At 41.5% G+C, this 21,053-nt stretch overlaps 1 protein-coding gene across 1 annotated transcript; it reads right to left on the minus strand.

Annotated features, from left to right (window-relative positions):
* Window positions 1–1,354: 1,354 nt before the first annotated feature.
* Window positions 1,355–20,117, minus strand: LOC117505048 (zinc finger protein OZF-like). The gene is made up of 4 exons (XM_034164580.1): window positions 19,842–20,117; window positions 18,559–18,680; window positions 18,313–18,475; window positions 1,355–3,714 (listed from the first exon to the last, which is right to left on the minus strand). Exons 2-4 carry the CDS (start codon window positions 18,676–18,678, stop codon window positions 2,792–2,794), a joined length of 1,206 nt encoding a protein of 401 aa, XP_034020471.1. The 5' UTR covers window positions 18,679–18,680; window positions 19,842–20,117; the 3' UTR covers window positions 1,355–2,791.
* Window positions 20,118–21,053: the final 936 nt, after the last annotated feature.

Genomic DNA, 21,053 nt, shown 5'->3' on the forward strand with positions numbered 1-21,053 from the left:
GTGACAAAGGTCAGTGTCAGTTTGTACAGGGGTCAAAACTTAAAGTTGATCCAGTTTTGGTAAAAAATTATGCTAATTATTAGTTGAGTTAACAGGGTTTTGAAAAGGAATAGTTTGGACCATGTATCATGCTTAGTTATCATGTTACAGGGTAACATATGTCACATGTCATAGAATCCACTGGACGTTGACTTTGTTTGACCTTTTGGACACCAAGTATTCAGCACTGTCAAAACTATTCCATCTATTATTATTCCATTATTATTATCCTATTAGCTCAACCAATAATTTGTATCACTTTTTACCAAAATTGAAGGTACTTAAACTTTTGACCCTTCTACAAACTGAAATTGACCTTTGTCACCATTTTTACTGTTTTTAGCCCATAACTCCAGAACATTCAGTCACAGATAGTCCAAACTATACCTTTTTGGAATCTTAACAATCAGACAAATAATGTGGTATAGTTTTCAATTTGATTTGAGCATTTTTAATTATTATTTTTTTTTTTTGTGACTATCCGAGAAATTGCGGAAGAGGTGGACATCAGCACTTTTTCGGTACATTCGACTCTGACAGAAGATTTGGCCATGAAAAGAGTGGCGGTGAAATTCATGCTGCTGCTGACGGCGGCGCAAAAGCACCTCCGTGTTGAAGTCTCACAGGACATGCTGTGACATGCCCACCTCTTCCACAATTTTGTCAGATAGTCACACGACTGAAAAGTCACCGAGTTCAAGGTTGCTCATGCAAGCACACGTGATTCAAATCCACCAGGTTTTTGCAAAAAATAAAAAGGTCCGATACTTTTCTAACAGACCTCGTATTCTTGTTAATTTTTTTTAATCATGTGCAATATTGTTTTCAAATGTGCAATATGGGAGAAGTTAACCAGTTTTGTTGTGTAATTTATTATACAATGTCAATAAATGACAATATATCAGAGGTGAGAAGAGAGACACTTCATCATTTGTGAAATATTGCAAAGATCCCCTTTCCCCTTTCAGCCTTATTCAGGCCATAGTCATTGGGGACTGTTACAATGATAATTTTGGCTGTTTTTTCTTGTTTTTCCAGATGACATCAGGTTTGATTGCACCTCCTTCGATATGTCTTCCTGCTGGGATCTCTGTCACAGAAGATGGTTACTTTTCCACTGGATGAGACTGGTGCAGGCTCATGCTCCCAGATGTTTTCCTTTACTTCCACCTTAAGTGCCTTGCATACTTTCCAGTGTAGATACTTGCAGATTTTATTTGAAACAATTTCTCTGAAGTCCCGATCTTGCGCTCCAACTCTTACTCCATCAAAACCAAGTTCTCTATTTGTAAGCCACCATATAGATCCATCTTTATCTATGTATTCCTTTTCCAGTTCTTCTTGGAATTGTCCAGCACTTATGTGCTGTTTCCATCTGTCCACTCTGTTTTTGTTCTCTTTTGCTGTATTTTCTCCTGGTATGTCTTGCTAGTTTTGTTGCAGGTGTCAGATTGTTGTTTTCTGCCAACTGCAAATAACCGAGGTCTGCTGGGATAAGGTCTCATTGTGATGTTGTGCTATCTTTATGACTTCTTCAGAACTCTTTAAGTAGTGTCCAATACCTATTATGAATCTCTGTAGGCCTGGTTGATTTCAGTGAGACCCAGACCACCTTCTCTACAAGGGAGAAATATTTATTTTCCCCCATGCATTGATTTCTGTAGTTAACGTTGTGGAGGGTGAGCATCTTCCTGGTTTTAATATCTATTAAGCTCATCCTGTGGCCAGTCTACTATACCAAACCCATGGGTCACCACTGGTATTGCAAACTAGTTTATGACTGTGATCTTGTTCTTTGGTGTTAATTCTGATTTGCAGATCATTTTTAAACAGTTTAAGTATTCTTGTGCTACTCTCTCACTCATTTTCGTATGCTCTATTTTAGCATTTTCTTCTATTCCCAAGTATTTGTATATGGAATCCTGAGCCAAATCTTTAATGTTGCTCCCCTCATCCAACTGCATGTTTTCTCCTACTACCTTCCTATCTTTTCTGACATGGCATTTAGAGCATTTATCCCGTCCAAACTCCAGACAATGTCTTTGGAGAACTTATGGACTGCTTCCACAAGCTGACTGAGTCCCTGATTTGAGTCGGCAAAGATGGTTTCCTATTTTTTTTTTTCCGTCCTCTGCCTCTACTTAAGTCATACCCGATGTCATGCTCCTTCAGGATCTTGCTAAGCGGGTCTATGGTTAAGCAGAATAAAAGTGGCAAGAGGCTGTCTCCCTGGAATATCCCTCTCTGCACTTTTTTCTTCAGTTATTACTGCTGCTGGCATTTGCTGTTTGTCTTTGTTTTTGTTTTTTTTACTTCTATCCACTTGGCCTCCTCATGTTATTTTGGGTCTTCAAATAGTGGTCTCCAGAATCTTTCAACTTAGTCTTTCCCAGGTTGCTGTTGCATTTTATTGTGTCCTGTAGACTAGCCTTGGGTTTTTTGTGAACTATTCATTTGCATTTATTTTCTTGTCTTTGTTGCTGTTTTCTGCAGCTAAAGCTTTCACTAAGGCTTGATGTTCTGCCAGCCTCTCATCCAGTTGTTTATCTCCAACATTGTATTTTGTTTTAATGCAACTGACTTTAGGAGATTCCTTGTATGATTTTGGCCTCCCACAAATGCTGTCATTTGGGAGATCTCTGCTCTCAGACAGCTGATTTTCTGTTGCAATGTCTTGTCTTTTTTCCATTGTTGCACAGTATTCTTCTTCTTAATTGTGGTTCCTCTTCTCTCCAAATAATGTGGGGCTAATTTACTTTTTTCTTGAATGAGTTCTCATGTGTTTAGTCAGATTTCCTGTTTCTCCAAAGCTTTTGTCACATTCAGAACACCCAAATGGTTTTTGTCCCGTGTGAATTCTCATGTGTCTGATCAGTTGGCCCTTTTGTGCAAATCTTTTAACACACTCAGGACAGACAAATGGTTTCTCACCTGTATGAATTCTCATGTGTGTGTCCAGATTGCCCTTGTGTTTAAATCTTTTACCACATTCAGAACACCTAAATGGGTTCTGTCCCGTGTGAATTCTCATGTGTATGTTCAGATCGCTCTTGTGTCCAAATCTTTTACCACACTCAAAACACCTGAACGGTTTCTCTCCTGTATGAATTTTCATGTGTCTGGTCAGGCCGCTCTTTTGTCCAAATCTTTTACCACACTCAGGACACCTAAATGGTTTCTGTCCTGTATGAATTCTTATGTGTCTGGTCAGACTGCCCTTGTGTCCAAATATTTTATCACATGCAGGACAATGAAATAGTCTCTCTCCTGTGTGAATTCTCATGTGCATGTTCAGATTGCCCTTGTGTCCAACTCTTTTACCACACTCAGGGCAGCAAAATCGCCTCTCCCCTGTCGGGAATCTCACTTGTCTGTTCAGAGTGCTCTTTTGTCTCCATTCTTTACCCCGGACTGGGCATCTGACTGGTTTCTCACTTGCCGGCCTTCCCTTCTGTTGTGGTAACAGTGTTTTTTCATCATTTTCAGTCTTCACAGGGACAACATCGAAAGGGAACTTCGTGACTTCAGCCTCTTCCAGCTGGTGAAGCTGTTGTCCCTGCTGACTGACCCAGAGTTTCTCTTGTTCATCTTTGATATCCTCCTGGTTAACCTTCAGACTACACTCCTGCTGTTCAGGAAGAATTTCTTCTTTAATCAGCAACAACTTCTGCATGTCTGCAAAGAATCAATTAAATGGATAACATTTAATTGATTGTGTTCAGCATTAAGTTGCATTACGTTATTGCATTGATGGAAGTGATACTACATACATCAGGAGTGTTTATTTTACCCTTCAGACATTCATGAACTGCAGTCAGACATTACATTTTCACAATTTTGGTGATCAATCCAATAATCTCAGCCACACAGGGTGGGGTGTACACTCAGTAGATTCTGAGTGCTAGTCCAAAGCTCGGAAAAATGAGCAGGGTTGTGTCAGGGCATTTGTTATAAATTTTGCCAAACCAAACATGCAGGATTGAAACTCAAATTTCCATACTGGATCAGTCATGGTGCAGGCTCACGGCAACTGCCACCGGAACCGTTGTCCAACAGAGCGCTGGTGGTAAGGGCTACTTTTGGGTGAAAGAGAAGTAGTAGTGGTGGAAAATGTGTCTAGAGGCAGCAGGAGAGGAGGAAAGTTAGAAGTGCAGAAGTGAGAGTCGGGATATTGAATATTGGTAGCATGATTGGTAAAAGGAAGAGAATTGGCTGATAGGACGAGGAGGAGAAAAGCAGTCATACAGGAGACCAAAAGTAAGTCAAATTTATGCCACACTTGCGCAAGTCTAGGAGAATCAGAGGTGGGCTGTAAGGGTAGTATCTCACTGGGGCACGAGTGGCGGAGAGTACGCGGAGACACAAAATCCCGCCAAAACAGGCAAATAGGTGACAACTTTTTCATCTAAAATCTCACTGAATTGGTCCCACCAACATGTTCGCACATGGCGGCTGACTGACGTCTGGGGTGACAACAAAAATACGGCTACAAATCTCGAGCACTCCGCATGCATATTGCGTGAGATGCTGGCATGCCCCGCAGCGTGCACACACGAAAGTTGAGCAACACTGGCGCAGCTGTTGCATGTGCAAGGATTTGCATGCGAATCCCATGCTGCACTCTCACAGATGTTGAGTAGCACTTTTGCGTGGCTGAAATGATGACGTTTGTGCACACAGTGCTCAGGATGGCTGTGGACTATTATGGTGCTATTATGTGAAAGAGGCTATGAAAAGTCCCACAACTTTAGGCAGAAAAAACACTGTACATAATAATAATAAATATTAAAATAATAATACATAAATAATAATTAAACAAGAAAAAAGTGTGAACAGCCACTCACAGACTTGCAGAATAATGTCCAGGAGCTGTCTCTCTCAGCTTCCATTGACGTCCTTACAAACAATGAAAATAAAAATAAATAAAATGTGGATCGCCTCGTTCACACTGTCCACACAGGTGTAGCCTTGCTGTCCCTGCATGCATGGGGGTTGTCGCCCACCCAGTAGCATTAAACTTATTTCCACCGCAGTCCTCAAAAAGATGAATAATAAATGAAGAGAGAAAAACATAATAAAGCCGGTGCGTGCGGCTCCTGATGGGATGCATCCAGCAGTTTGACATGCATGCACAGCCAGTCCGAACCATAAATCTTTGTTCCATTGGATGCTGCGGTTCTACTATGGCCAGACAGGACACATCAAGCCTGCTGATATGTGTGCACAGCAGGTGGGTGCTGGCTGCTGGACTTATTGCTTATTAGTGCTGTTCCTCACAGATAAAAAAAAACCCCTTGTGTCAACCCTTCATAAGCTGTTTCACATGTTGCGCACATTCTGAGTCACAGAGAATACATGGCGAGGGGTATGAGATGCCTGCTTGAGTTTTTTTTGGTGAAGAAGTTTTTGATGCGCAAATTTTTTGGTCTCTTCAAACATCAAGCGAGATGCGGGATGCGGAACTGTGCACGAAATTGTGTAAATTTCTTCATGAATTCCATTCACAAGTTGTCACAGCCCAATGAGATGCCCTAACTGTTCTATCACGGTGTGGCTAGCAGGAGAAATGGAGTTGGGGTCATTCTAAAGGAAAAGTATTTTAAAAGAGTGTTGGAGGTTTAACGAGTGTCTGACAGGGTGATGAGTGAAGATGAAAAATGAAGGGGTAATAAATGTCATGAGTGCATATGCCCCACAGGTAGGTTATGAGACGGAGAAAGAACATTTGTGGAGAGAGTTAGATGAGGTGGTGGAGGGTGTACTCAAGCATGTAGAAGTGGTGACTAGAGTCGACTTCAATGGGCATGTTAGTTAAACTAACAGATGATGAGGAAGTTATGCGTAGATATGGCATAAAGGAGAGGAATGTGGAAGGGCAGCTGGTAGCAAATTTTACAAAAAGGATATAAATGGCTATCGTGAATACTTATTTTAAGAAATGGAGGTAGACAGAGTGACATACAGTGAGGAAAATAAGTATTTGAACACCCTGCGATTTTGCAAGTTCTCCCACTTACAAATCATGGAGGGGTCTGAAATTTTCATCTTAGGTGCATGTCCACTGTGAGAGACATAATCAAAAAAAAAAAAATCCGGAAATCACAATGTATGATTTTTTTAATAATTTATTTGTATGTTACTACTGCAAATAAGTATTTGAACACCTGTGAAAATCAATGTTAATATTTGGTACAGCAGCCTTTGTTTACAATTACAGAGGTCAAATGTTTCCTGTAGTTTTTCACCAGGTTTGCACACACTGCAGCAGGGATTTTGGTCCACTGCTCCATACAGATCTTCTCCAAATCTTTCAGGTTTGGAGTTTCAGCTCCCTCCAAAGATTTTCTATTGAGTTCAGGTCTGGAGACTGGCCAGACCACTCCAGACCTTGAAATGCTTCTTACGACGCCCCTCCTTAGTTGTCCTGGCTTTGTGTTTGGGATCATTGTCATGCTGGAAGACCCAGCCATGACCCATCTTCAATGCTCTTACTGAGGGAAGGAGGTTGTTTGCCAAAATCTTGCAATACATGACCCCATCCATCCTCTTCAATATGGTGCAGTCATCCTGTCCCCTTTGCAGAAGAGCACCCCCAGAGTATGATGTTTCCACCCCCATGCTTCACGGTTGGGATGGTTTTCTTGGGGTTGCTCTCATCCTCTAAACATGGTAAGTGGAGTTGATTCCAAAAAGCTCTATTCTGGTCTTATCTGACCACATGACCTTCTCCCATGCCTCCTCTGGATCACTGAGATGGTCACTGGTGAACTTCAAACGGACCTGGACATGTGCTGGCTTGAGCAGGGGGACCTTGCTGCCCTGCAGGATTTTAAACCATGACAGCATCATGTGTTACTAATGTAATCTTTGTGACTGTGGTCCCAGCTCTCTTCAGGTCATTGACCAGGTCCTCCTGTGTAGTTCTGAGCTTTCTCAGAATCATTCTTACCCCACAAAGTGAGATCTTGCATGGAATCCCAGACCGAGGGAGATTGACAGTCATCTTGTGTTTCTTCCACTTTCTAATAAATAATCAACAGTTGTTGTCTTCTACCAAGCTGCTTGCCTGTTGCCTGTCCTGTAGTCCATCCCAGCCTTGTGCAGGTCTACAGTTTTGTCCCTGGTGTCCTTAGACAGCTCTTTGGTCTTGGCTATGGTGGACAGTTTGGAGTGTGATTGATTGAGTGTGTGAACAGGTGTCATTTATACAGGTAACAAGTTCAAACAGGTAAAGAGTGCAGAATAAGAGGACTTCTTAAAGAAAAATTAACAGGTCTGTGAGAGACAGAATTCTTGCTGGTTGGTAGGTGATCAAATCCTTATTTGCAGCAGTAACATACAAATAAATGATTAAAAAATCATACATTGTGATTTCCGGATTTTTTTTTAGATTATGTCTCTCACAGTGGACATGCACCTATGAAAATTTCAGACCCCTCCATGATTTCTAAGTGGGAGAACTTGCAAAATCACAGGGTGTTCAAATACTTATTTTCCTCACTGTAAGAGGGGAGGAAGGTGCACAGATGTGATTCTTTGTAAGGTGATGGCAGGAAAGAGCGTTTGTAACATGACTTCGGAGCTTAAGAAGAGGTAGAGAGCAAGAGCTGAACCAAGGATCAGATGGTGGAAGCTGAAGGAGGAAGATTGTGATGTGAAATCCAGAGAAGAGGTGAGCCAGACATTGGGTGGAGGTGAAGTAATTTTGGACAAACCGAAAACAACTGCAGATGTGGTGAGGGAAACAGCTGGCAAGGTTCTATGTGGACATCTGGACAGAGGAAAGAGACAGACACTTGGTGGTGGAAAGATGTTTAGGAAAGTATACAGAAAAAGAGGCTGGCAAAAAAGAATTGGGATTTATTGAAGAGATGATGAAACTGAAACCCCAAGTCAGAAAGAGTTGGGTCAATATGAAAGTTGAAAATTAAAAAACAAACAAACAAACAAAAAAACATAATAATACCAGTAATAATGAGCAGTGGTCCTTACATTTACTTTGAGCTTCATGCCATGTCAGACAGTACATGTCATGTTTTGTGTGGTCAACATCATTTCATTTGTTATTCTAATCCAATTACATTTTTTTTTGCAAATCTGATCTGGGTAAGCGTGTGAGATTTCCGACCGTATAATATCGGGGTAACGGTGGCAAAATATTCAACCGTTTCACATTTGGATGTATTACTCTGCGCCCTGACCGGTGTCATTTATGTCACACGCATGTGCAATATTGTCACGACGCAGAACTGTGGATTTATGCGACAAGATGCACAATTTGACAGAACACCGGCTGCATGCGCTGCTAGCTGTTTGCGCTGTTAAGGCTAGTTCACACGGCAAGATAATTAGGCCGATATCGGACCCGAGCTTCCCCTTCAGACAATCATAAGGATGTCCCGACAATCATGATGACGCTAAAGATAATCTTATCAGATATTCCTGCCGTGTGTGGTGTGTTAAGTGCGCTCTGATCTGCTCGGAAGGACGTCAGGAGCGCTCCAATCGCAAATCGCAGCCACTGCTGCCGAAATAGGTGAATTTAAGCTAACATACGAAAGTATTGGTGTGGATTCTGATACAGAGTTACCGTTTCACATTTGATGGATTTTCACATTTGATAGATTACGCTGCGCCTCGACTCGACGGTAACTGTGCAAACGATAGAATTGGATTAGAATGGGAATAACCCCCTTGTGTCTGATGATTTGCCGACATTCATGCTGTTATATGTGTTGTGAAAGTGTAGGAACACGGACCCACAACAGGGGGCGCAAATGAACGGACAATGGAGGAAGTCAAATAGCACTTTTACTGTTGTGAAATAAGCACAACAAACACAACCGATTACAATAATAGACAATAAAGTCGAATCACAAAGGTGTCATGTGGGCAGGCTCGAAGATAGAAGACGTCTGTCCAAAGCAGAACCGGAACCACACGATTTCCTCCGCCACCGAACCCCGGGAATACTGGAGCCGCCAAGTCCCGAACTCCCAGGTGGCCACTGCCTCCGCTTGTCGGATCTGGTACTGCTGGCGAGGAACAGAAACAGTCAGATGTGGGTGCGCCTGCACCCAGCAACACATATGGTGGAAAAACCACCTCCACCTCTCGTCAGGAAAACACTGTTAGTGCAGGAATGTGAGTACTTATCCAAGAGGGTCCAATACAGTCTCCTGCTGTTCTACTCACTATCTGCGTGAAGGCAAAAAAGTATTTATGGTCAAAAGACAACACGATTGGCTAGATACGTTACCTCCTCGGTAGAGCGATATCTCGGCAAAGAAGTGGAGATGACGTCTTGCTGATATACCACTGCGGATCAGATGATTGGTAACAGCTGTCGTAGGTGACAGCTGTCACCCCGGCTGCTCCTGTGAGGTGGCAGCGCCCTCTGGTGCCTGGAGCCCGTACTCCAGGCAGGGTGCCCTCTGGTGGTGGTGGGCCAGCAGTACCTCCTCTTCAGCGGCCCACACAACAATATGGTCACAAATATCCGTTTTACGGCTCAGCTAACACGTCGGCGTAAAACTCCTTTTTACCGGCCAGTAAAGCTCAATTTGCCATATAACCAGCATGAACGTCCGCAAATCATCAGACACAACAGGGTTATTTCTCTAAATATACAGCCATCCCTGCATTTAAGGATGCAAGACATTGCAAAAAGTTGGGACAGGGACAATTTATTCTAAATATTCACGAGACAAGTCAGAGGATGGGTAGATGAACATTCCCAAGTCACTGAATATCTTGGACTTCATTTACATCAAACTTTAAGAAATACAGTGTGAAGTGTGTGTGAAGCAGGCAGTTCTCAACAACTGAGCAACCATGCCAGAAGGAGACTGGTGAGGGATGCCACCAAGACATCCATGACATTTCTGAAAGACAGTTCAACAACGGCTTCTTCACGTCTGAAGAAAGGCAGCTGCCCGAAACGTCGCCACTTGTGTCTAATAAAGCTTTTTGCATGGGAGCATTCAGGCTGTGCAGATTTTTCTGGCTTTAAAAAAAAGTGTGTGGGGGGGGACAGAAAAGCCCCCTATGCTGGTTAAATCACAGTGTAGGGGCTCAACTGCGCTAACAAGAACCCTGCCCAGTCCTAAGTGCAATGAAATTTCGCCATTTTCACAATGTGTTCCTGTTGTCATTTTTCCAACCCAAGAATTGAGCGAGAGCGAGAGAGAGCATAATGAAAATTTAATTATTAGAAATTTCATTAATAAATTTCTTATCTCCAGTATTGCAAACATTACCGAAGACCAGGTTCTGTTACCAATCACTCCCACACTAGACAATCATAGTGAGGTTTTTTCACTTCAGCTTACTCTTCGAGGAAGTTAATGCACTGACAAAACACAGCTAGTACTGTGTTATAGAGATATTTACGGACTCTATTAAAAAGGTACTTGGGTAATTAGTTAAACCTAACAACTAACGTTAGCTTATCTAGCCGGCTGCAGCACTGTTTGTCATAGCTAACAATATAGTTGGTTCTGTTCTGTTTGGGAAGGTAACATTAATACACACTTTTGTTTACATTTGTTGTTACATGTATTTGTTGTTAATACCATTATTGTAGGGTGAAGCAACGCTATTGTACTCTATACGCCAGTTACCGTTTTTGTTTAGTTTTGTTGGCCAGCAAGGTACAGTTGGCTTATTAACGGCTAAATTAAGGGTAGGTCATCTAGCTACAGTTAGCTTACTTTCATGGTTTACACTTTTATTTTACATGGTGTAGATTTTTAATGGTTCTTCAGTTTATGGGTCCTTTAATAGATATCAACAGATAGTATCTAAGTTTTGGGTTTCCATTAGAAAGCATGCATAGTATGGATTTTGTCTTCCTATAGTAAGCTAGCAGGGTGAACTTTAGATAGATACCTAAAACAATTAGGTATCCATCATAGCTTCTGTTTCTATAATATATAAACACATTTATATTTTAGCCTACTAGCTATAATTTAGTTTTACAACAAGTCTACAGACTAGGTAAACGTATACTACAATCTTCTCCTGTATGAATATTTAGGTTTTAGTAGCTTACTTCTATAATATTATGTAGTAACTATATTTCTTGTATATGTTGTTTACTACCCTGATTGTATAAATATCAATTATATACATGCTGTCCATATTCTTGAGCCACTTAGGTGGTAGCGAGAGATCCCATGGGATAAAAAAGCTTTTAAATAGGGATGTCCCGATCAGGTTTTTTTGGCCAAGATTCGATTCCGAGACATCTGATTTTGAGTATCTGCCGATACCGAGTCCCGAACCGATACTTTAATCTTTTAATACTTTTATTTTAATCACCTTATTTTATTATTTATCACTTAAACAGTGCACTTCTCCTTGAGCTAACTTGAACAATCAAATAATAATCTACCAGACTTAAAAATGTACAAATTTCCATGTTATTTTATGTCTAAAAATAAATGTCCAAGGTTCCTTAATAACAGGTGGTTTTAATTTACAGATGAAAGGTTTCTAAAGAACCATTTATTGATTTAGCTATTTTAATTACAAGTGTTCTAAACTTTTTTAAACAGTAATCAGAAATTTTGAGGTAACAAACAACAACAACAACAAAACATTTCCAAGGATTTTTCTTCAGAAAACTGCTCTATAAATGAGCAGTTCTGTGACATGTTTCTGTTTTATACAGCTCAGTGGTTTCTGCCATTAGTCTTCCATGTTTTGGCCCGACGCATCGTTCCTATTGGACAGCGCGAAGTTACGTCACAGCTCAGAGCGTCGAAAGTTGGACTGGGTTGAACTTACGTTTTTTCTTTTGTTCAAAAAAACAAAAACAAAAAAAAAGATTGGGTTGAACTTTGACCGCATCAGCCTGCCAACAAGTGGCAATGCGCGCTCCCGTCAGAAGCGCCGCTTTAGCTCAGCTTTTGACGCGACACTTCTGACGCATCTAAAAAGTAACGCGTCTCATTGAAAATAATGCTTTTTAGACCGATTCTTGACGCTTTGACGCTTCCAACGCGTGAAAGGCCCATTAATCTGTAATAATGAGCTTGAAATAGCGCTGATCAAAATAATGAGGATAAAATCTATATCGGATTCCTGATCGGGATGCAACGACCGATTTCGATCAAGTCTGAAACCACGTGATCAGGCCCGATTTCTGATCACGTGATCGGATCGGGACATCCCTACTTTTAAACCTACCATCCCTGGTTCTCAAGACCAGGCACCTAAGTGGCTCTTCTCTTCTTTTTTAGATATTTAGATATACTTTAGTATACACTAGTAGAGTTCTACCTTAGAATTGGTATGTATAATAGAAGATATACCTTACTGAATTTTCAAATACACGAAAACCTTTTCACCTTTAAAACCTTCAAATTTATAAATTACATTAACTACAACCCCTGGCAATAATTATGGAATCACTGGCCTCGGAGGATGTTCATTCAGTTGTTTAATTTTGTAGAAAAAAAGCAGATCACAGACATGACACAAAACTAAAGTCATTTCAAATGGCAACTTTCTGGCTTTAAGAAACACTATAAGAAATCAGGAAAAAAAAATTGTGGCAGTCAGTAACGGTTACTTTTTTAGACCAAGCAGAGGGAAAAAAAATATGGACTCTGTTGTGTGGGCCGCCAGAAGAGGAGGTACTGCTGGCCCACCACCAGAGGGCGCCCTGCCTGGAGTGCGGGCTCCAGGCACCAGAGGGCGCAGCCGCCTCACAGGAGCAGCTAGGGTGACAGCTGTCACGCATCACCTGCAACAGCTGTTACCAATCAGCAGGGGTACATCAGCAGGACGACGTCTCCACCTCTTTGCCAAGATATCGTTCTACCTGGAAGGTAATATTCTCAGCTGACTGCTTGACAGTAACCTTTTGTGACTTTTGTGAGTGATAACAGACCTTTTTTCCAACGAGAGGTGGAGGTAGCTTTCCTGCCGTGTGGATTACTGGGTGCAAACGCGCCCACCTTTAATTGTGTTTTTGTTCCTCACCAGCAGTACCAGGTCCGACACGCGGAGGCAGTGGCCACCTGGGAGTTCGGGACTTGGCGGCTCCAGTATTCCCGGGGTCTGGTGGCGGAGGAAATCGTGTGGTTCCGGTTCTGCTTTGGACAGGTGTCTCCTATCTTCGAGCCTGCCCACACAACACCTTTGTGGATTGATTCTGATCTATTGTTGTAATCTGTTGTATTTGTTGTGCACATTCACAACAGTAAAGTGTTGTTATTTGACCTACTCCATTGTCCGTTCCTTTGCGCCCCCTGTTGTGGGTCCGTGTACCAACACTTTCCCAACAGACTCACTCAATTCTGAGGAATAAATTATGGAATCACCCTGTAAATTTTCATCCCCAAAACTAACACCTGCATCAAATCAGATCTGCTCGTTAAGCCTCTGTCCCACCGAATAATGAAGGCTGAAGAAGGAGCCACGCATGGGTGTGGGGTGATTATTTGAAGAATGACCCACGTTTTCATCTTAACACGTATCCACTATGAAGGTGCCACTATGTGCCTCTCTGTACCACGCATGTGCCGCGTAGCAGCCTCTAGTGAGCCACGACCGACCTGTCATTACAGCCTCGAATGGCTCGCATCAGCCACACTAAGCCACGTAGTGCCATGATAGCGCCATGATAGCGCCATGTTGGCGCACGTTTAGGCATGAGTTTGGTCCAAACCTCCAGCCCTCCCACACCTGGTCCCTTCAAAGTGTGGGTTTTCAATTCACAGATTCACAGCAGCATTTAAAGATGTCCCTTTTTTTTTTTTTTAACGCAGTAAAAAAGACACTCCATCACAGTTCCGTAGTTGTGCGCTGTGCGCCAGGCTGCAGTCCACCTGTAATGCACCAGACCAGCTAGACCCGAACCACGGGTTCCTGGAGAGCCGCCTCTGTGCTCCTCGCTGGCTCCGCGGCTCTCTGGCTTTTTTTTTTTTTGCGGCTTTAAACACACAAAACTTTATGTTTGTCCGTTTATTTCTGCAAAATCGCTCTTTTGCGCGCGCTGCTGTTGTCCTTTCATGGACAGCTGCCTCTCTGCTCTTTCTAGCTTCCGTTCCATCCATGGCTTGCTGGCTTTATTTTTTCCCTGGCACAATCATTTTTACAACGTGATTCCACTTTTGACTTTGTGTTCATCTGTTTATTTCTGCAAAAGCGCTCTTTTGCACGCGGTGCCGTTCTGCGTACAGAATGAGGTGGCCGTTTTATTATATACACCTGTGGATCACTTTCAATATACAACCCCTGGCAAAAATTATGGAATCACCGGCCTCGGATGATGTTCATTCAGTTGTTTAATTTTGTAGAAAAAAAGCAGATCACAGACATGACACAAAACTAAAGTCATTTCAAATGGCAACTTTCTTGTTTTAAGAAACACTATAAGAAATCAAGAAAAAAAGATTGTGACAGTCAGTAACGGTTACTTTTTTAGACCAAGCAGAGGAAAAAAATATGGAATCACTCAATTCTGAGGAATAAATTATGGAATCACCCTGTAAATTTTCATCCCCCAAATTAACACCTGCATCAAATCAGATCTGCTCATTGACATTGACCCTATGTGTCTTTTTGCAAGGAATGTTTTCACAGTTTTTGCTCTATGGCAAGATGCATATCATCTTGAAAAATGATTTAATCATCCCCAAACATCCTTTCAATTGTCCAAAATATCAACGTAAACTTGTGCATTTATTGATGATGTAATGACAGCCATCTCCCCAGTGCCTTTATCTGACATGCAGCCCCATATCATCAATGACTGTGGAAATTTACATGTTCTCTTCAGGCAGTCATCTTTATAAATCTCATTGGAACGGCACCAAACAAAAGTTCCAGCATCATCACCTTGCCCAATGCAGATTCGAGATTCATCACTGAATATGACTTTCATCCAGTCATCCACAGTCCACGATTGTTTTCCTTAGCCCATTGTAACCTTGTTTTTTTTCTGTTTAGGTGTTAATGATGGCTTTTGTTTAGCTTTTCTGTATGTAAATCCCATTTCCTTTAGGCGGTTTCTTACAGTTCGGTCACAGACGTTGACTCCAGTTTCCTCCCATTCATTCCTCATTTGTTTTGTTGTGCATTTTTCGATTTTTGAGACATATTGCTTTAAGTTTTCTGTCTTGACGCTTTGATGTCTTCCTTGGTCTACCAGTATGTTTGCCTTTAACAACCTTCCCATGTTGTTTGTATTTGGTCCAGAGTTTAGACACAGCTGACTGTGAACAACCAACATCTTTTGCAACATTGCGTGATGATTTACCCTCTTTTAAGAGTTTGATAATCCTCTCCTTTGTTTCAATTGACATCTCTCGTGTTGGAGCCATGATTCATGTCAGTCCACTTGGTGCAACAGCTCTCCAAAGTGTGATCACTCCTTTTTAGATGCAGACTAACGAGCAGATCTGATATGATGCAGGTGTTAGTTTTGGGGATGAAATTTACAGGGTGATTCCATAATTTATTCCTCAGAATTGAGTGAGTCCATATTTTTTCCCTCTGCTTGGTCTAAAAACGTAACCGTTACTGACTGCCACAATCTTTTTTTCTTGATTTCTTATAGTGTTTCTTAAAGCCAGAAAGTTGCCATTTGAAATGACTTTAGTTTTGTGTCATGTCTGTGATCTGCTTTTTTTCTACAAAATTAAACAACTGAATGAACATCCTCCGAGGCCGGTGATTCCATAATTTTTGCCAGGGGTTGTATATATTTCTTTATTTCTTCCGCAGCTTACAAGTCACCATGATACAACTTTTAACTTTGTGTTATGTCTTCAAAATCGCTCTTTTGCGCGCTCTCCACCTGTGTTGCTGCACAGCTCCTGCTCTTAGCTGCTTCACTGGAGTTATTATCTTCCATGGCTTTAAACACACATCCACTTTCACGCAGTCACCCAAATTTTAACTTTGTGTTCGTCCAATATTGACTGAAATATCACTCTTTTGTGAGCTGGCGTTCTGCCTAAATGCTCGTTTGAAGCGTGATGAGGAGTTACTACTGCCTCAGTGCGTCAGTGCGCACACACAGTGGAGCTCATGTGATACATTAATTCCAGAAGTGATTACAGGTATTTTCGGCATCCAAGGTTTGACAGAAAATGATTAATCCGCTACAAAATAATTATTTTATATAGAGTCCAGCGCACAGAGCAGGTGGAATTTGGTGCGCAAAGAGGAGACCCGCTCCAAAAATATTTGATCCTACCTCAGTGCGCACACACAGTGATCCATTAACAAGATATTAAATCAACATACTTTTACACACAACAGACATCAACATACAGACATACTTTTATAGCAAGGAACTGTTTTATCAAGCTATAAAAAACATTAAAAATAATTACCTTAAGCTGCTCAAAATACATCCCACATGGAGCAGGAAAGAGAGAGAAAAAAAGTGTCCAGATGAAACAGTCCTCTGTGATGCCAGAAGTGATTAGAAGTGTTTTCACCATCCAAGGTTTGGCAGAAAATGATTAATCCACTACAAAATATATAGAGTCCAGCGCACAGAGCAGGTGCGCAAGAGGAGGAGCCGCTCCAAAAACAGCCTCTCAGGTTCTGCAAAGGTGCCAGGCGCACGGATAATGGACTTTTTGCAGACTCGTAAGCACCACGCAAATGCCTCTAAGCCGTCGCAGTAACTCGAACACAAACTGCGCCACGCTGTTGTTGCTAAATTTTGAACATCTTGAAATTAGCGCCACGCTCAGAGAGGAGCCTCGTTAACTGAAGATAATGCCTCTAAGAGCCACTCTGAGCCACTATAATGCCACGATAGCTCATGAAACAAAAAAAACAGGGTGCGTGGCTCCTTCTTCACTCGGTGGGACCGAGGCTTTAGTCTGCATCTAAAAAGGAGTGATCACACCTTGGAGAGCTGTTGCACCAAGTGGACTGACATGAATCATGGCTCCAACACAAGAGATGTCAATTGAAACAAAGGAGAGGATTATCAAACTCTTAAAAGAGGGTAAATCATCACGCAATGTTGCAAAAAATGTTGGTTGTTCACAGTCAGCTGTGTCTAAACTCTGGACCAAATACAAACAACATGGGAAGGTTGTTAAAGGCAAACATACTGGTAGACCAAGGAAGACATCAAAGCGTCAAGACAGAAAACTTAAAGCAATATGTCTCAAAAATCGAAAATGCACAACAAAACAAATGAGGAACGAATGGGAGGAAACTGGAATCAACGTCTGTGACCGAACTGTAAGAAACCGCCTAAAGGAAATGGGATTTACATGCAGAAAAGCTAAACAAAAGCCATCATTAACACCTAAACAGAAAAAAACAAGGTTACAATGGGCTAAGGAAAAGCAATCATGGACTGTGGATGACTGGATGAAAGTCATATTCAGTGATGAATCTCGAATCTGCATTGGGCAAGGTGATGATGCTGGAACTTTTGTTTGGTGCCGTTCCAATGAGATTTATAAAGATGACTGCCTGAAGAGAACATGTAAATTTCCACAGTCATTGATGATATGGGGCTGCATGTCAGATAAAGGCACTGGGGAGATGGCTGTCATTACATCATCAATAAATGCACAAGTTTACGTTGATATTTTGGACACTTTTCTTATCCCATCAATTGAAACGATGTTTGGGTATGATGAAATCATTTGTCAAGATGATAATACATCTTGCCATAGAGCAAAAACTGTGAAAACATTCCTTGCAAAAAGACACATAGAGTCAATGTCAGGGCCTGCAAATAGTCCGGATCTTAATCCAGTTGAAAATCTTTGGTGGAAGTTGAAGAAAATGGTCCATGACAAGGCTCCAAACTGCAAAGCTGATCTGGCAACAGCATTCAGAGAAATTTGGAGCCAGATTGATGAAGAGTACTGTTTGTCACTCATTAAGTCCAAGCCTCAGAGACTGCAAGCTGTTATAAAAGCCAGAGGTGGTGCAACAAAATACTAGTGATGTGTTGGAGCATTCTTTGGTTTTTCATGATTCCATAATTTTTTCCTCAGAATTGAGTGATTCCATATTTTTTTTCCCTCTGCTTGGCCTAAAAAAGTAACCGTTACTGACTGCCACAATTTTTTTTTCCTGATTTCTTATAGTGTTTCTTAAAGCCAGAAAGTTGCCATTTGAAATGACTTTAGTTTTGTGTCATGTCTGTGATCTGCTTTTTTTCTACAAAATTAAACAACTAAATGAACATCCTCCGAGGTCGGTGATTCCATAATTTTTGCCAGGGGTTGTATGTGTCATCAGTGTCAGCATGTGGTTGTAAATGTCTGCATGGACCTGAGTTGCCGGATGGTTCTGATCCTCCACAGTCCTCTTCATTGGCTTCCTTTTTCAGTGTTCCGTGTTCAGTGGAGTTGCTGACAAGAAGCTCCACTTCTGTGTTCTCAACGCCTTGGCTTTGATGAAGTTGTGACGACTGTGGTTTTTCTTCATCGTCACTCTTCACAGAAAAAAAACAGTGAAAGTGAACTTGGTGAGATCAGCGTCCTCCAGCCCATGAAGCTGCTTTCCTTCCCGACTTACCCAGAGTTCCTCCTGTTCCTCTTTAATGTCTGGAAGCTCAGAGTCCTTTTGGTCTAGATTCGGATTCCACTGCTTCTGCTCAGGAAGAACATCTTCTTTACTCACTAACAGCTGCTGCATGTCTGCAAGGAAGCATTTAAATGGATTAAAATGTCAACATTCATTAAAATAAACATAAAGAGTATAGTTTTGTGTGTGTCTGTGTGAGAAAACGCAAGATGTTGTGACAAAGAGGCTTTCCATACATAGCCATAATAAGAACATCACCAAATTAAGAACATCACCTGTAACAAAGATGTGTTCAGGGTTATGGTTGTGGTTAAAGTTTGGGGGTTAGGTTTATCATTACAATGAGGTTGATAATGAAATTTAGAGATTTTCCACTGGTATGTGTTATGGCTTCACACTATGGCCCATTGCAGGGTGTGTAATACTTGGACATAAATGACAAGGCATCACTTGGGAGCTAGGGGTTTGAATCACAGTCAAGTTTAGATTAGACAGAACTTTATTAATCCCTTTGGAAGACTCCCTTGGGGAAAGTGGGGGTCCAGCAGCACTGTATAGCAGCACACAGGGTAAGAAGCACACAGAGTATCAATAGTGAAAGTAAAAAATTATTTTCAAATATAAATATTAGATTAGATAGAATTAGAAGATTGTGGCCAATCCCTCTCACCCAGGAAAGAAACTTTTTGTCACCCTCCCCTCTGGCAGATGGCTGATGTTCATCAGGACTAAAACCTCAAGACACAAAAACAGCTTCTTTCCGTACACAGACCCGCATGGACTTTCATCAATTGTTGTGCTGTGTCCTGTATTTTAAACCTTTTTAGGTAGAATGGCCTAAGAAGTGGGTCACCCCTTTGAGTCTGATCTACCTGAGGTTTCTTCCTCAATGTCATCAGAGGCAGTTTTTTCTTACCACTGTCACCTGTCTGCTTGCTCTCGGGGTTGGTAAGATTAGACCTTTTCTGTGTGAAGAACCTTGAGGCAGCTTTGTTGTGATTTGGCGCTACATAAACTAAATAAACTGAAATTGAAAATCTAGTAAGGACGCCTCCTGGGCACTTCCCTAAGTAAGCGTTCCAGGCACGTTCATTTGAAAGGAGACCCCGTGGAAGAACCAAGACATGGTGGAGAGATCATATCTCCACACTGGCCTGGGAACGACTCGGGATCCCTCAAGGGAAGTTTAGGGTCCCCTGCTGGAGCTGTTGCTACGCAACCGGATCCCGGATAAGCGGCTGAAGATGTATCTATGTATGTATATGTGCATGTACCTGCTCTGTATCAGTGAACGTCAGGCTTGGAGACTTTGTCTGCCCTCTTCTGTTCTTTTCAACCACGGAGTTCCTTTTCTTTTCTTTTTTTTAGCAGCACTTGGGCGCTGTTAAAACGTCAGCTGTTGGACTTTTCTTCTTTCAGTTTATTGTCCGTTTTGTGTCTCTTGAGCTCTTTAAGAAACAGAAGTTTATAGGGTGAAGTTTAATCTGCTCCAAGTACAGTTTTCAGGTTATTCAGCGAGCTAGCTGTAGCTAAAAGAAACCATTCCCTTTCTTCTTCTTTGTGTTTTGTTTCTTCTTCTTCTTTTTGCTAACGGGCGGATCGCAACCAGCGCATACCGCCACCCTTTGTTCGGGGACAACATCTGGCGTCAAAGTGGATTACTGCCACCTGCTGGGTAGAGTAGGGATAGTAGATTAGAATTAAGGGGACATTTATTTATTCATTAAAGATTTCGTTCTTTCCTTGAGGTTTTCTTGAACTTTTTATTTTTTTAGTACATTTTATATTTTAAAACGACTCCACATTGTGTTTTGTAAATTGGGCTGGTGTTTATAATGTGTTGTTAACTAAATATCACTTTCCACCCTTCTCATTCCTCCAAATCTCCCCTTTCTTGGCACTGTATTTTCTATCATGATATTTTATTATAAAAAATAGACATCAATTGTGTTGCGTTAGGGGTCGCCACAGCAGAACATCTCACACTGTCCTGCATCTTCCTCTGTCACAAAAGCTCTTAGTCTGTTTAAACCGTGCCTTTTGCATTTCCCCTTGAATGCTAGATCAGATGTTTATTCCTTCATGTGTCCTAGTAGAGCATATTTTTCAATCTTATTTTCCCACTTTTTATGTGCTTTGCATTCTTCTTTTCCAAGCCTTGTCTGCAGATTACTGAACTGTTGCCTGGGCTAATGATATCGGTGTCATGACTCTCTACTTATTCTATTGTTAACTCATCTGCCTCATCAGTGATAGACACATCTAGAGTTTGAATGATCAATATATGACCCTGGATGCCTCAGAGCCCAGAGAAGTTAACTTTGCTTTTGGACGTTAATATAAAGCTTCTTTTGTGCACAGTAAAGTTTTAAACATTTGTGACAATAACTCCGTATTGTAGGGCTTGACAAACGTTTCCCAAAGTAATCCTTTACTCATGTGGTTATATCAGCTATTGATGAATGACGGTTCTTGATGTAGTACCT

The sequence above is a fragment of the Thalassophryne amazonica genome, chromosome 23 (genome assembly GCF_902500255.1).
Source record: "Thalassophryne amazonica chromosome 23, fThaAma1.1, whole genome shotgun sequence".
Lineage (NCBI taxonomy): Eukaryota > Metazoa > Chordata > Actinopteri > Batrachoidiformes > Batrachoididae > Thalassophryne > Thalassophryne amazonica.